General features: G+C 36.5%; 1 protein-coding gene across 8 annotated transcripts in view; it reads right to left on the bottom strand.

The window, feature by feature from the left end:
- The window catches only part of IQSEC1 (IQ motif and Sec7 domain ArfGEF 1), a 329,122-nt gene that overhangs the window by 50,815 nt on the left and 261,337 nt on the right, over nucleotides 1–16,970 (bottom strand). For all 8 annotated transcript variants that reach the window (XM_085302413.1, XM_085302414.1, XM_085302407.1 and 5 more), the window contains one exon: nucleotides 1,602–1,884. In XM_085302413.1, the coding sequence (XP_085158539.1) occupies nucleotides 1,602–1,884 (283 nt within the window). The remainder of the gene's footprint in view (nucleotides 1–1,601; nucleotides 1,885–16,970) is intronic.

The following is a 16,970-nucleotide window of genomic DNA, read 5'->3' as shown; positions in this document are numbered from 1 at the left end:
GGATTACTCATTAATTTAGTTGCCCTTTCAAAAATAAATGTCAAAGGAAAGGAAAAGAAAACCTGTAAAGCTTAGGTGAAAAAATTAAATATAATCTAAAATTCTATAAAATAATCTATCTAAAAAATTGTCTGGACTTCATTCCTGCAAAAAGCCTATTGTCCTTTAAGTTCACATAGAGAATAACATCATCGAGTATCATAAACTAGGGAGTTKTGGTGAGAATTTTAAATCAATAATATTTTGGAAACTACCTACATAATTTACTAGACCTATGGCTAAAATTCCTAATATTTTTTAACGCATATCTTGCCTTTGGTTAAAGTCTTATGACATTTTCCTAAATAGTTTAAATTTCTTATTGAAATYTTGGAAGATATTTTCATAAGGAGTAAACAACTCTCAGGCATCAATCTTCATTGCGACTTTTTACTTCGCAGGACTCCCTAAACAAATACTAAATAACATCTGTAACCCTGATTCTCTGTCAAACTGGCATAAAAGGACAGGCAGAATTAGGCTCTGTGGAATATCCACAGTGCAGGAGACCTTTTTAGTAAGCCTAACACTTTACAGCAATCCCTTAAGCAATATCTAGCAAAAATGACTGCTGAAGGTAGAAAGGCAAGTAACATTTCAGAGCCCAGAAAGAAGTCYGGTTTAACAGCAGAGCAGGCACAAGCTTAACTTTTGGAAAAGCAAACAGATGGCAAATGAGACTTAACCCACATGAATTTAACATGCTATGAATATATGGCCCCAAATCAGGAATAGCTCACTTCCCTTTTGCAGTCCTTTGCTTTCATGTTGTCCATGTTCACGTATGAATTGGAGTGACTGTGCAACACACCACAAAGATTTGAAGTGAACGAAGTATTGTTTAGCAAAAAAGATCTCTAACAAAAACATATACTGATGCGTGAGCTATTGCTCAGCTATCACTGAAATCAAGTGTATACACCCTATTTRCTTACTTGAACTCTCAAGATACTGGTTTCAAAAGATGAATAYGGAAATTGTATGACAACAAAAGTTTTTCAAATAAGACTATACTCAGAGTAAAGCTTGAAATATACAATCGAGGTTCAGTGGGGCTTTGCATATTTATACAGCTTCTATCCATTTCTTAGCAAAATCTGTAGGATTTTTACTGGGTTTTACTCAACCAGGCAAAGACCTCAAATTCATCCCACAGATTTGAGAGTATGTTAGTGGCAAGAATTTCTTCCTTTCTTTCAGTAGCAACAAAGACATCCTGAGTTTAAAATGACTCACTTTCTTAGAYAAATATTTTGCATTGTTACATTCTTATAAACAATATAAGTCCCAAACATGAAATCACAATTCCTGGGAGAACTGTTTTTACTTTTAATGTTATTAACATCTTTTAGGATGTCTCTTTAGGGGAAGGAGAAGGCGGGAGGGGGGAGAGGAAACAAGAGAAAGAGTCAGAAAGCTTAGTGATACTATGCTTATATTGAATTAAGTTGGTTACAGGAAAAAATGGTATTCTCAGCATCACAACTGAAGTTATCAGAAGATTCTTCCTAGCCTAAAGTTATGCTGCCTTTTCCATAAATAAAGTAACATAGCTCAAATACCTGCTTATCCTGTAGGTCTGAAGAGAGTTCATAACTCTCAGAAAGTGATCTTGACCTTTTAATAGCTTCTTCCTCTGCTTGTTTTCGCAGTATGGACGTTGAGTGCTGAAGTTTCGGCCTCCGAGATCTTTGTTGCCCAGGGGAGACAGAATACAGCCCGTAAGCAGAATGATCGTAATGGTCTGGGCTTATAGCTGAACTGTGYGTTATAGGTCCTTGATGGTAAGCAGATGGACTATCCAAAGATGTGCCAGTTTCACTACTCGGAGCCTCGCCCTCAACACTAGATGGACAAAGAAAAAACAGGAAAATCCTCAAATAAGTACTGTATACCAAAATTCTTAGCAACTAATAGCATCGTTTTGCTAAGTATCATTTTATGCAGACACTGAGCACACTGTGTTCAAATGCAAATGTAGCTGTTACAGGGTTATGTGGGTACCATGTCAAATACATAGTTTTCACTGTAACCTAAGCAAATCACTATTTTTGTTGCAGAGGTCATCCTTAGAGCATGAGTCAAGCAGGAAAATGGAGATTTCAAGCATTATTTAACTTTACATAGCAATTATTAGTAATATCCTGAATAACTCACTTAACTGCCACGTAAAATAAATGAAAACTATTCATTTCTTAAGACTTTGTTACACCCATTTCCAAGCCGGTCTGCTTCAAAACCACAGATGCCTATTTGTATCTTTTTAGCATAAATAAAASAGTATTTTTGTATCATTATATTACAGTTCAACACAAAAGTATTATTTTACCTTTATTCAAAGTAAATTTGAGATTTAATGGATCTTTTGAGCTACTACATTTCTAGAAAATAAAGCCAGGGGAAAAAAAAAAAACACAAAACCTACAGGAGAACTCTTATCTRTCTCTGTGCTAGCAAAAGAACGCTCACATGGGATATTTTTGGCATGCTTTATAGTAAAGCATCCCAAGGGATGATGTTTCTACCTAATGAAAGGAAAACAGTTTCAGGTAGGGAACACACAATAGAAGCTATCCGGCAAATAAAATATTTTCACATGATTGCTGTTACTGCTAAGGAATAAAGGAAAGAAAAATACTTTACACCAAATACTTTATCACACAACAGTGATGATTTCAAAACTGAATCTTAGTCAAGGCTTATCCTGAAGTAATGGTGATTCTTCAGTGCTGATTTGTATTTATATTTACACTAAGACATTCTCACACTGCAATAGTGTCTGTGCTTTGACTCTTCCACACTGTTTCTTTTCTATACATTTCACATAAATATTTACTAATTGCTTCATCCTGTATGCACAGAGCACTGATAGAAAAACAAATTTTCATTTTTTTAATCACTCAAAAGCCTTAGGAAACACACATTCGCCCCAACACACAAACATGCATTTGCAGTACCTTCCCTACCTTTTGTTTTAAGAACAGATACATCCTCTAAAGGAAAAAAAATTCCCACGCTCTCCCCAGGCCTTTTATTTCACATGCTGCTTTCGTTCGCACCTGTATACAAACGTAAGAGGTAGAGGCCCGCTGCCGCCTCCCAGAAACGAAACGCCGCGATCGCGCCTCCCCCGCGCAGCAGTTCAAAGCGCAGAGGGAGCCGGGACTCGCCACCGGGCTGCACTGCCAGAGCTCAGCAAGTTAACGCCGACAAAACTCCGCGAGCTTCAACAGCCTCTACTGTTTTGTAAGTGSAGGAGAAAAAAGCCCCTTTGATTTCTTAAAATGTTTCTATAAACATGTAAAACTGAAAGCAAACCCTTTCTTTGCCCATCAAAATATGACTCTCCCCAAAGGCATTTACARCCATACTTTACCCAAGCTGGAAATACTTTCAGTCTGCACACATCACTTTTTCCAAAAAGGAAGCTGACAGGAAACTAAATCTCTTTCCCTCTATGATACAGCTGGCTTTCAACTCAAAAATGATAAATTATCCAGAGTTTTGCTGGCGACATTGAAAACATGTAACCACCCATTAATAACAAACAAATCATTCTAACATATCTATTGAAATAATGTTACATTAAAATGCTTCATATTGTATCTTTTTATAACAAAATACATTCCTTTTGCTGACTTGTGAGGCCACACTATTTTGTTCATCAGAGGTTCCTAATTAAAAGCCTATTTATAAACAAGCATGGGATATTTGTTTCAGAATACACTTGTAATAAGCAGGAAGTCAACAAGTATCAGTATTTCCCCCTCCTTAGATTCTGTGACTTTTTTGTCTTCCTCTCCCGTAAATTGGGCACTATTTAATAATCATTTTATCTTAATTATAATCTCATGCCAATATTTTAGTAATGATTCCTTCAAAGGATCACTTAATAACCTTTTAAATCTAATCAACAAAAAGGTTACAGCCCTTGTCAGAAAAATATTTTAARGGGGTCTACCTCAGACTCTGATTAAAGTTTGAGGATTTCTTCTTCATTCTTAGTTTGTCTTCTGCAGCTTTTCCAGACACAAATACAATCCTTGAATGACTGTAATGCCTGATCTCATTTTGCTCATAGGCCTATTCCSTGCCATCACATGTCTGGACTTTGAAGCAGGGAAGTAATTATCTTTTACAACATGCTGCCTCCTGCACAACAGCATGATAGATCCTGAAAGCAAACAAGCATGCACAAGTGGTACCACACACTTGAAGGCTTTCTCTCCTTCAACCCTTCCTTGTCCATTAATTTAAAATCAGCAGAAGCTTTGCAAGAATAATTTCATAAAGCGGAAAATCTGCTGGCAAAGCTTGCTTTTTTTTTTTATTACTACTTTGTATGTTTTTAAAAAGGAGAAATATTTCAATAAACAGATCTTGTGTGAAGTTTTAAAGGCAACAAAATTCATCGCTCCACCACGGAGTAAGCGCAGGCAGAACCCGGTGCAGCAGCAGTATGTATCGTATCAGATCATCCTGTCCACCTTTATTCTGAAAGGCTGCATGTGAAAGGGGTTCCTCTGAGCCACAGCAGCCGAGGCGTTAGCCCAGCACAGCAAGCTTAGAAGGATCTCTCATCTATTCGGTGATGGAACCACTGSAAAATGCCGAAACACACACCAACATCAGGGACTCTGCTGCAGGCTTGCAACAACAGTTAGAGCAAGATCCCTGTGACCGGGGGAGTAGCTACACACTTCTCCAGTGCARTATTACGTGTCCACCTTGCACATGCCTTTTTTTGTATGGATGAGTAGATTTTTTTTTTCTCCTGCCCTTTCCTCCCCGCCAATGCTATATACTAATTTCTGTGATCTTTTACTCTTTCCTCATCTCTTCAATAACCAAAAGCAGTTGTTTTCAGCTTCTCCAGCTCTAACATTTTGTATTGTCCCCTACTCTGTTTGCTTCTACCCATTTTTATATTTCCATGCTTTCTTTTATCATCACCACATATGAAAAGACTGACGTTCACAGTAGTAATGGGGTTCACCACCCCATATTAACAAGCTTCTTAGGTCAAACTGTACACTCTCCTGTTGCTAAGAGTTGCTTAATGGCTGGAAGATCATATCTACACAGCTGAATTTATTAACTCTTCTCCACTTAAATCTACCAAAGAGCGAGGAGGAAATACAAGAACTTTTAAAGAAGCCATTATATTACTGTGTAGTTCCAAAAATGCATTTACACATAAAGATAAAGCAAATGAGAGTTCACACAGCTTCTGCTGTTTCTTTAATCACCTTCCTCTAAATTTTTAAAGAAAGGGTCTAGYCAGGCAGAGAGAGCCAACACTATTCTATTTCCCCTGATACGGAAAYGGCAAGTCAACGCAAACTGGAATGTCATCAGACAAGTGATGGCTGTGCAATGACGTGCGCTGACTTCAGTCAGAGGACCTAGCTTCTAGGCTCAGCTCTATCTCAAGGAATGCAGCAAGTGGACCCAAATTTTCAAAAAAACTATTGCTAATTTTGGATTTCTAACTTGAAATATTCAGGACCTGATCTTCCAGAACTACACATTCTAGGATTCCAAATCCACATAAAGTCAAATCATCAACTAAGCACAGAACACCTCTGAAAACTAGTTTCCAGTTATCTCAAGGCAGGCACCTTGTATCTCTAAAAGAAATTACCATTTCCAGAAACACAAGAGTTACTTTCTGTGCATCACTTTCCTCTTCTGTAAAAGGCAGTTTTTAAGTTAATCACAGATTATAAGAAAGAGCTAGATCTAAATTCAGTGCACTGCATAAAACAGAGAATGTAACATTGACCCAGTGCCAGGTAGTACTAGGAATAGAACTTCTTAATATCGGTGTCTGATTTGAGACATCTGCCATCTACATGTCTGGTGGAATAACTGATAATTTCAGTACTTAAAAAAAATTMATGGATGAATTTAGTTTCTCTCTCTGCAATATACAATGGCATAGGGAGAACTTCAGTATGATCAGTATTGCAATCGTGTAATACCAGAACAAAGGAAAACAGGTGAAATCAACCTTTTGTTTTTCAGATTCCAATTGTATCACATTCCTGTCTCAGCAGAAAATAGATTCATTATATGTTGAGCCAGGAAAAAAAAAAAAAAGAAAAGAAAAGAAAAATTTCTTGCCAGTATTTTACAGAAAAGCATAGAGTGAAGCAGCTAAACAGTGAAAATGGAAATTAAGTATTTAAAATACTTAGTACTATGAACATGAGTTTGCATGAACAAAGGTTTAAAATAGAGCTATGAGAAACCTATTTCTTTCTACATCTAAATTACTTCCTTGGAAGAGTGGCCAGCACTCACTGAATCAGTATTTTACCAGAAGTTGACACTGGAAGCATCTGCCTGCATAGACATCAACTTGTAATGTTTAAGAGAAACAAAAAGCTATTTTAACAATATTGGGAAGAAAAAAGACTTCAATAAAAGGGAAGCAGACTGAGTATATAAATAAATATCTCCATAGATATATAAAATTATTGGTGAAAATCAGATCAGTTTTACTTTTCCTAAAGAATACAAACCAGTTTTAAACATCAAATATAAATAGGTTCAAGCATTTTCTTCCTTTCTTGYACGCACACCTCTAGATTTCTTGCAAGACCTAAGCCACATACTACATAAACAGTTTTAAATTAGAATACATCAACTGAAGCAACATACGGGCATGCGAGTAGGACGTGTTTGCTTCATCAGCAGGGCAGTGAGATACGGGTCAGCTGGCAGCACGGCTCACGCTGCATTTGCCTATGATGCTCACTGAGCGCGAGCAGCTACAGAATCAAGGCTCACTGCCGTGCCTGAACCAAAGAGCAACACCAACGTGCAGGCAGCGTCTGCCAAAAACTGATTTTCTAACTAATTTGTCTACAKGTCAAAGTTGAATAACATGGTGCATGGCTGTATCTTTTGGACTAAAACAGCATACAATCGATCCAGGCGAACAAAATATAAAGTGGATGCGCTTTTTAGAAATGCTAATGATGCTAATTAGAAAGAGGTCTGTTTTTTTAAAGTTACTTCCCACTCTTCAGGTGGCAGGTTCATCTCAAGAATTAAGGAAAAGATCTGTCCCCCTTCATCCATCTGTCACTCCCCAAATGTAGTGGTACAGTTAGCTTAAGATATCCTTTATAGCTGCAAGTGGAGTTTTTATAATCCATGACCAGAACAGTATTTCTTATCCTGGTGTAAACCTGGCAGATCTTCTCTACCGCACTGTGTCTCAATTTATACCTTCAGTTAATATTTCTGATCACAAAGGCTATACTTAGTTAATCACTTAGACCACTACTGTATTTTAACAGCAAAACGATCGGAGAAGCTGCGAGTCTAGATCCAGGGGCATAGATATTTAACTCTCAGAAAGACTACACTATGAAAGAAAGAGATGGAAACCAGAAAAAACAAAATCCATTTTTYACTGAGGCCTGCTAGCTTATCTTTAAGATGACGCATACATAAAAATTAAATATACAGCTCAATAACATCAAATGCCAGGATTTATTCCCATTCACCCTAAAAAACTCACATTTTACCAGTAGTGAAGTGTCCCAGTGTGTATGTAGGACTAAAATGCAAGGATGGTGAGAACATACGCTACATAAATCATCCAAATGTTCAGACCAGTTGCTGTAGATTTTGTTTGTAACTAAAAACAACAAAGAAATTCAACATGCTTCTAAATAATGTAAAAGCCAAACCAAAACTGCATGCAATATCTTAAAATAGAACCAAATGACCCACTGAGCAAAACAGTAAAGGTTTGAGAAACGATTTTACCATTTCTCTAAAATCACTAGTTATTTTCATCATTCCTCTAGAATGGATTTTCAACAGTACAATACAAAGACACAAAATTGAAAACAGGACCTAGTAATTGAATGGCAAATGCATGAGAACCAATCAGCATTACGTTCATTCTGTAAAAAAACTGTTTTGAATAATGAAAAGTAGTATGACAACATAGTACATTTGGGCTTCTATTTCTTAAAAATTGTGTCCATAGATTATCATCTCCATAAAATAATGAACTAGAACTCAAAAGGTACACACAATAAATCCTTTCACCCCTAAACCATGGAAGATGTGCACAAGCATTACGAGTAGAGTATGAGAATCAGTCAGTTAGGAATCATTCTAGTCAGCATCAGATGGTAAAACCATTACTCGGCTTCACTATGCACAATCTTGTTTTGTTTTTCAGGAAGCAGACAATTAGTAAAGCATCACTGTGGTGGAGCATCACTTGCCAGAGATGGCAGTCAAGACTCCAGGGAGCTTGCATAACCTGAATTCAAACAGAACCCAAGTACTTACACATTTAGGATTTCATATTTTGCTGCAACTGTGAAGCATTTGCACAAATTGTTCCTCATGTTCTTCAATCAAATCTGTCCCTTCTCTGCTATTAACTTGTCTACTCTTCCCTGAAGCCATGTCACTTATTCCCTGCTTCCAGGGAAAATGCATGTAACTCTAAGTTATATTTACCAAGAGGACAATTCCACATGTTTATTTTCTTCCTCTGTTCGTCATAGAAACATTTCTATCCATAAACATTAACAAGGTATCTACAAATGAACTATCTAAACACCTTGGAATTCTGCCATATGATTTATGAAATGGATTTAAATGCAAACCTAACAGTGAAGCTTTCTGAATGAAACCTTCATTTCACAAATGAGTCCCAATAAAACTTCCGTCCCACTCAAAAATAAATATTCTATATAAATATGGCCAAGTTCCCAGGAAGAAAGAAGGGCTACCTATTTCTTCTACCCAACTACCTCTTTTTTAAACTGGGAGATTGAAAAAGTCAAACTCCTATTATAACTTGCTAGTTATATATATCCACTTGAAATGGATCCAAATTCTCTACCCTAACTTGGAGAACGCACCCAGAAGCCACTCACGAAACTAGCTCCAAACAACAGAGAGGCCCAATGGCAGCTGCTAGAGCAGCTGCTCTGCTTAGATACTTCCTATACAAAATCTGGAAAAAACATTTGAATGTCAAAAATGTTTAGGCCAAATCTAGGCATTCCACACAGGGAGAAATCTTTAAGAAAATTGATTCCTTGCCTATAACTTTGTCCTTGCAAGTGCAACTAAGCCCTAATTTGAATATGAAATTTTAAACCACAATTAGAAGGAAAATATTGCTAAATAAAACTGTGACTCTCCATATGCAGCTTAATCCAAACATAAGTATTCATGTGACACAAGGGTACAACCCACTGTGTCAAAGCTGACTTAGATTTCAATACCTGTAGTGCATTCTACTGTAAATGAGGAAGTGTATTTAATTAAGGTTCTGGTGCATTGTATTATCTCAAATTACCCTCCACAAAAAATTCTTAATGTAACTTATTAAAATGTAAAATTAGCTCTATATAGTTCACACAAACTAGTTCTTCAATATTTTTTTTTCTACATTACAGTATTCCCCACTGGAGGGAGAATATTTGAAAAGAAGTATATTATTAGTACCACTTGCAACAGATTAGAATCTAGTTCTCATTATCATTTCTGTTTTGTACTGTTCTAGTAAACAAAAGTCAGTTCTATATAGAACTTAAATAAATCCCAAATTCAGTGAAAGCAGTAAGATTAACAAACAAATCTACCTTTAAATATATACTGCCAAAAGTTCAAAGTCATCATGATGGACAACAGTATTCACAGTCACTGACAAAGGCCTTGATCCAGGAAAGAAATACTGACCAAATCATTTTACCAAGAATGCACTTCAGCAATTCAGCTGTTTCTGTTAAAACCAAACGAAACCTTTGAATGCACATCAAAGTAACATCCCAGGCAATTCATCTTATTGAAGTTAAATATTATTGAAAGAAAGAAAGAAAAAAAAAAAAAACAGGCAACATTTGCATGTTTCTCAGAAGTGAACAGTAGCAACTAATAAACAAACCAACCACTTCATTCCGTAGTGTTCTGTGTGACAGACTGCCAATAACATCCAGGTTAGGCTAAAGCAGTCACAGCAACTGACTGAGAGAGATCAAGGCTCCAAAGACAAGCACTACTATGTGACTGCAAAAATTTCATTTGCTCTATGGTCCAAATCCAGTATTTGAGCTTGATTTGGACACTACTAGCTTTTAATTCTCACTAAAAAAATCCCGTCGAAGTCATAAAAATCACACATACATGCACCTCTTTCTCCATCCTGCATTTTGACCCACAGTCTTATATACCACTAACAATGATGGAGGAAAAAAAAAAAAAGAAAAAAGAAAGAAAGAAAGAAGAAAGACAGTCTTCTCTTGCTTTTCAAAGGCAATGTAGGAATTACCGCATCGTTTTTCAAAACAGGAGGTCCACACAAGCATAACAGGAAGAGAACTAAACAAAAATCTACTCAACTTTTTCATTTTTGAGAACAACCTTTATAATAGATTTAGGAACTAAAAATATCCATTTGAAGAGAGCTTACTTGAGATTATCTTCAGCTTCTAAGGAGGAGGAGGAAGGTTAAACTCCTTATACATCATCTTTGTCTATGTCAAACAGTGACAGCATGTTGACTAGCAGATAAGTATTTACTAGAGAAGAGTAAAAACCCTCCCCCCGTCCCAGTTACTGTCTCATGAAAGCTGCCTGCTAAAGACAAAGCTTTATCTGATTTTCATTATTTAGCAGTTCAAAAATATCAAATGAATCTGACAGTATCAACAGACTTGCACACAGCTTAGAAATGTTAACTTCCACCCCAAGTAAGGAAAGAGAATGTCATGCCCTGCCTAATCTGTATTAATCACCCAAATACTTATTTGCTTAGCAATGACTGTATTTCACATTTTACACTTGTTAAAAAAAGAGAGAAATATTATTAGCAGAAGGAGACTATAATAATTTCAGGCTTGTAACTGGATGAGGAGTTGTCAAATTTAGAATAGTTTTATAGAATTTTTATGGTCAGCTTCTTGATGCGTTAGCATAAATAAAGACTGCTAACATTAGAAAAGGTCATGTAGGCTTCAAAAGAGTGCTTACCTTCTTATGGGGACTAAAGCTAACAATTAAGTGTATCTGTGGCATCTGACTATTTAATTAAGTCTGTGAAAATCTACCTACCRCTACAGACTTCATCCTGTTCCTCCTGTGTAAACTCTTACACAGTAAAAAGAAATTTCACAAATTTGCAGAGCTTTTCAACAAAATCATGGCAGAATTTGACCTCAACTATTTATTATTTATTCAAATACATTATTCAGCATTTAGAATTCTCTTATTTAGTGTATATGTGATACATGCAACAYACACTTAAGATAGTAAGATACTAACATGTGTTCTAATACTTATATTATCTTGACATGACCTTTATACAATGCTAATTTTAAAAACAGAGATTTAGTTTCTACAGCTGAAAAAGAACTGATTTGCATGCACAGCTGAAGCAGTATTTGCTGTAATGCAAATTGGCCTTGGCCTCATATACCAGCCAACCTTGTATTTCACCTCTGCTGTGGCTTCAGCTGTTGTGTCAAGCCAATTGGAGGAAGAGGTGATGCTGAATGACACTGTGACAGAAATTTAAGTTCTGTAAGAAATTAAACAGTTTTCTCTTCCCATTCAGGCCTTGGTAGACAATACTCTTTTTTTTTCCTCTTTGTAGGCTGATGTTTATCTTATAGGCTGATAAGAGTATGAAAATGAGTTAAAGATCTTTAATAAAATGTTATGTACTGAGTTAGAAAGTGTTCTAGGCACTGAAATTTCATATATAGATTCATATATAGAAAATTATAATTTTAGATCAAATATACTTGATAAATTCTRTCATTTGACTCACTTTAACACTTTATCTCTTTACCATTTGAAGTGATAGTAAATAAGGTACTCTATACAAAGCTGGGAAAAAAGTTTGAGCAGGCCAGCCTTTTTCTTCAAGTACATCTGCATCCTTTGGCAGAGGGATATATAGAATCATCAATTAAAGGGCATGCAGAGGGCCCACAGAACAGGAACAAGAAAAACAAACATTACTTGATACTGGATAAAGTCATGATCACCTCACAAATGTATTTCTTTTAGACTATATTTTCCACTTACGTAGCAAACAAACATTAGACTAAAGAAAAACTATTTAGAACAACCAAGAGATCCCATTTCAGTTAGTTAATAATATACAGTCATTAACTATTGAAGTGTGCTTTAAGAGTGTGACTGAAACACAGAATAATGTTCTCTCACTTGGATTGAAGTTGTGATCTGCTACAGTTCTTCCACTTTTAAATTTAAGATCAGAATGGAAAGGACTGTTCAACTTCTAGCAGTTGTTTGGACTCTCCCTAAAGCTACAGGTAAATGTTATGAGGTTATAGACCGATATACTTACAAAAGCCAAAATCTAAATGGGAGATGAACTGTTAACAGTCAAAGAAGAAAAAGAACTTATTTTACTGTATATGTTTATACATACACACTTATACCTATGTATATCTATGTAGTCATACATAAATACCACTCAATCTTAAAACGATGCAAACCCAGTATTTTGACTTGTTACCTTGTGTCAAGTTTAAGGGGGGGGAGAAACAAAGAAAGCCAATTAAGTGTTCTCTAAGAGAAAATAATGTAATTTCAACATGTATGAATGCATACAAGCACTCCTAGCATACAAAAGCATACAATCTCCCACCTGGCAGGAAAGAAAATGGATAAATGAAAACATTGAAGCCCTTTTCCTGCTTCCAATGAAGTTTACAGCTTTGCTATTCATTGAGAATGGGAACTGGCCTTGAGCACTCCTCACACACTGAAGGAGATCTATGCTGTAACTTACTGCAAGAGAATCACTGCTAGAGCAGTCTTTAATCACAGAGAGCTTCATAAAAGTGAGATTTTTATCCTCTAAAACATACCCTAGGTTTGTATCGAACTGTACAGTGCATAGTAGTTAAGGAAACAATATGATAGATGATCTTATGTTTGCAGTATGCAGTTTGGCAGTAAAGATGTTTTAAATATTGTTTAGATTCTGGGCAATGCGTTCAAACACAGAAGATAGTTGCAGACATACTCAGCAAAATACACAGTTCCTTATCGCACGTAAATCTTTCCTTACACTCAGTCCAAACAAGACCCCAGATGATTACCTACAGCCTCTGAATCAATTAAAGAGCTGACAAATGCTTTTTCTCATTCACAAACTTCCTTCCTTTTACATTTCCTCTCCTTTATGCTGAGCCTGTACATTTTAATAGCTCTTTCTCTGATAGTAAGGAATTAAATGCAGGCTTTCAGTAGGAGCTTGACCCACCTCACTGATCACAATAAAAAAGTAACACAGGTAGCAAGTCCTGTCTCAGCAACCTATAAATGTTATTTCAAAGCTTACTGTAAGCTACGAATTTTCTCGTTASAAAGCCTATATATTATAAAAATTTAAGTTCTGCCTCATATTATGAATAATTTTATAAGCTACTTTGAAGCAATACTTAACAATAGAGAGTTTATTGCACATACACAGAACTAGAGTCACGGGTAGTTTGTACTGCAGCATATGCTTCAAAAGCAGCTTCATTTAGATGCAGTATGCAGATGCCCAAAACAGCTCCGTACCTCTTGCTCCCAGGATAGGCAACCTCTCCTGGMTTCTGCTGATAGGACTTGAATTAGCTGGGGACCACATGCAAGGCTGATCAGTGCTACCACAACCCCCTCCTGTATGAGGAGAGGCTGTAAAATAAGACTCCACGATTTTGCCAGCCTTATACACATGTGGAATCACTAACAGAAAGATGATGCTCCAGTAGGAATCTCTAGCTAATGTAAAATCATTTTGCATTGCTTCTTCTGAAAAGCCACGCTAGTAGAATGGAGAATTTGGGCTACTGGATCATTTTAAAAAAGGGGGGAGGTATCTTAAGAAAGAGCTTGAATGATTATTAGACTTTTAGGCTCTTCACCATAACTTAATTCACAGTTCTTTCCACATAGAAAATGCTCTTTTAGGACAACAACCAAAGTCCAACTTCTGGACAGACACCATTTGGGGAACCAAAAATGARATATCATACAGGTGCTTTATATACACAGATTTTGGAAATGTCARTCAGTCAGAAGCATGTGTAGCACACTGCAYTGTGATASTACAGGAAAGCCTGAGGTTTTTTTCTTCTTGATTAACCTAATCATGTTTTGCTAACAACAAATCCAAGACCGCAACAAGTTGCAACCATTTGCGACAATTACTAGTAAACACTGAGCAACTTTTTGTTCTCCATCARTTCCACAAAATATTGACTATCAATAGAAATCTATTAACTGAAAAGGCCAGTTCTCCAAAAACTTGAATATTATAACCAGCTCCTTTTTGGAACCACTGTTTCTACCCAATGCTTCACAACACTGGCATTTTAAAAATAAGCCTCACAGAATAAAATGCAAGAATATAATATATAAACAACAACACTGAACTTTCTTTTGAGGATTCAAGAATAGCTAAAAACGTTATCTAACATTCAACACCCTGTGAAATGTCACTATCTTCAAAGCATGAGTCTCACCCCGGTCACCTCCGGAATGGAAATTCAGCAGTTGTTTAACAGCACAGCACAATAGTGCAGAGCCACCTAAGAAAAAAGATAATTTTTATTCCCAGTCGAAAGAGCAGAGAGAATTTAGGCTGAGAAAAGCTACTGCTTCAGCTACTAAGCTGAAGCATGACCAGAAAGTCAGGGGTTTAAACAGACTGTTCTTTYAGAAGTGCTGTGACCACCCTAAGAACTACGGCGGGATCAGGCGCGCAGCTGTCCATCGCATTTGAATGGTGACTTCCTTGACACAACCTCCACAACGGACAGGGGAAACACTCTCTGCAGTACTCTGGTAAAAGGCAGGAGAGCATCCAGCTAACTCGCGCACTCCTTCCTGGAGGTTTTCCCTCGGATCCCTGTGCAAGTACGGACCTGGCCTACCCCTGCCTCGGCGCAGAAAAACCGAGCGGTCGGCAACAGTAACGGTTACAGCCAGAGGCTACACTAAAATGAATACGCTAACTCAAGTTAAATGCAGTGCAACATACAGCTGCCTAAAATGCAATGCTCTTTGCTACAGCTGTATTTAACTCCACAAGTGGTCTGAGACTGTTAGATCAAGTTCAGTCCATTTTGGTATCACTTTGGGATTGAAAATTTTAGGAATGTCAAATTGGGACCTTTCCCATAATGCAGATTTAGGATCTATAACAAAAAATACTCTGGGTTTGTACCTTCTTTCTTTTGCACTGCATTCAGATGACCTGAGAGGTTGCATATATATCACCAAGCAGAAAGAGCTTCATTTTCTTTCTCTCTCTTCCTGTCAAAACTTATGCCATGTCTATCCTTGTTAATCCAACAGATCTTATGGACAACTGAAGTTTTTGGACTAAACAACGCAAGTTCCCCTCAAAAAATATTAATCATCCTTGTGATTCTTCTTCTACTGCCTGCCCTGTATTTGGTCATTGATATAAAGGAAAACCAAATCAGAACCATTAMATTTTGTTTGTGCTTGCACAGCACAAGGCAAGAGGGAATTAGGTTCTTTGGTTTTAAGCACAAGTTTAACTCAAATGACACTGAACTACAGAAAAAAAATCTGATTAACAGATATACAACATCAATTTCCTGTAYTGAATGTTATCAAAGCCATCATTTAATTTTCTGCTTCTCCTGCACAGACAGAAAGGTTTGATTTTTTTAATCACACACAATGCTTTTTTTTTTTACATATATAAAGACACCTATACAAAAATTCTATGAAAAAAATCTAGTCTTTTGTCTATTATAAGGAAGCAAAAGATTTGTTTAGCTAAATTTGCAGTTGCCTTTAATGTAATACTAGGGCTTTGTGCTACAGTGGATTAAAGCAGCATCTGTTCTCTGGAAAACTGGAGTCAAATCATAGCAGTGCAGTAAACTTGCCATCTCTACCCAGACCCTAACTACTGTTCTTCTTATCACAAACCAAATAAATTCAAAAAAATTCTGGTAAGACATAAGAAGTGTTACTGGTAGGTGACTAAGATATTTTTGATTAGTAAGTGTTGCTAAAAGCCCATGATCAGTAATTACCTTTGCCAAACAAAGCCATATGAATTAAAAAAAATCTGTATTTATGTAACTTTTGGTAATAGGTTACATTATATAAGATGCTACAAATGAACTTTCAAATTCTTTCAATCTTGTTAGGCAAAAAAAATGTAGAAGTAAAATTGAGAATACGAATTTGGCCTGTGGCCCATACTCTGTTTAAACACAAGAGAAATTTAAACAAAGCACTGCTAACAAAAACAACATACCAACATACTTTCACCCCAACCCATATGATTCATCTGTTCATAATTCCAGCTGTTCTTCTGTTGATCAAGGGCACATCCTCATACATTTAATGTAACAAATAGCACAATCAGGGCTCCATCTTGACTACAGTTTCTGAGATCTCCTGCAGCTCTGTTATTAAATAAACATAAAAGCTATAATTGATTGACAGCTACTGTGATTAAAATATGTCTGCTCTGAAATTAATGACAAAGTAGCCATTGATTCTGATGGAAAAAGAATTATGTAAATGCTGAAAGAGTAAGGGAATTGTGTCCTTAATGTCTTTCACAAATAACAGTAAATCCTTGCAACGGAGAGGCATAACAATCACAACCCAGCTAATCCATGCGTCCACACTTCATAATGCTTAAACTAAAGAACCATTTTTAGCCTCCTCAGGTGACAATCCTTTGTACTTTGAACACAAGGAAAAGGAAAGGTTAGGAAGAACTATTCCTTTGCACGTGTCAGAATTAAGCAAGAATTGAGAGTCAGGTGGGTATATGACAAAGAAGATGAGTTAGTCTGCTGTCCCCCTGCAAGAATCCTGAGATTTTCTGAAGACCTAAGTGGATATCTTCCAGGACAGCTTTA

The sequence above is a fragment of the Rhea americana genome, unplaced genomic scaffold (assembly GCF_003343005.1).
Source record: "Rhea americana isolate MKP2758 unplaced genomic scaffold, rheAme1 scaffold_19, whole genome shotgun sequence".
Taxonomy (NCBI): domain Eukaryota; kingdom Metazoa; phylum Chordata; class Aves; order Rheiformes; family Rheidae; genus Rhea; species Rhea americana.
The sequence above is the reverse complement of the archived record's forward strand: the minus strand, read 5'-3'. Positions and strand labels throughout refer to the sequence as shown.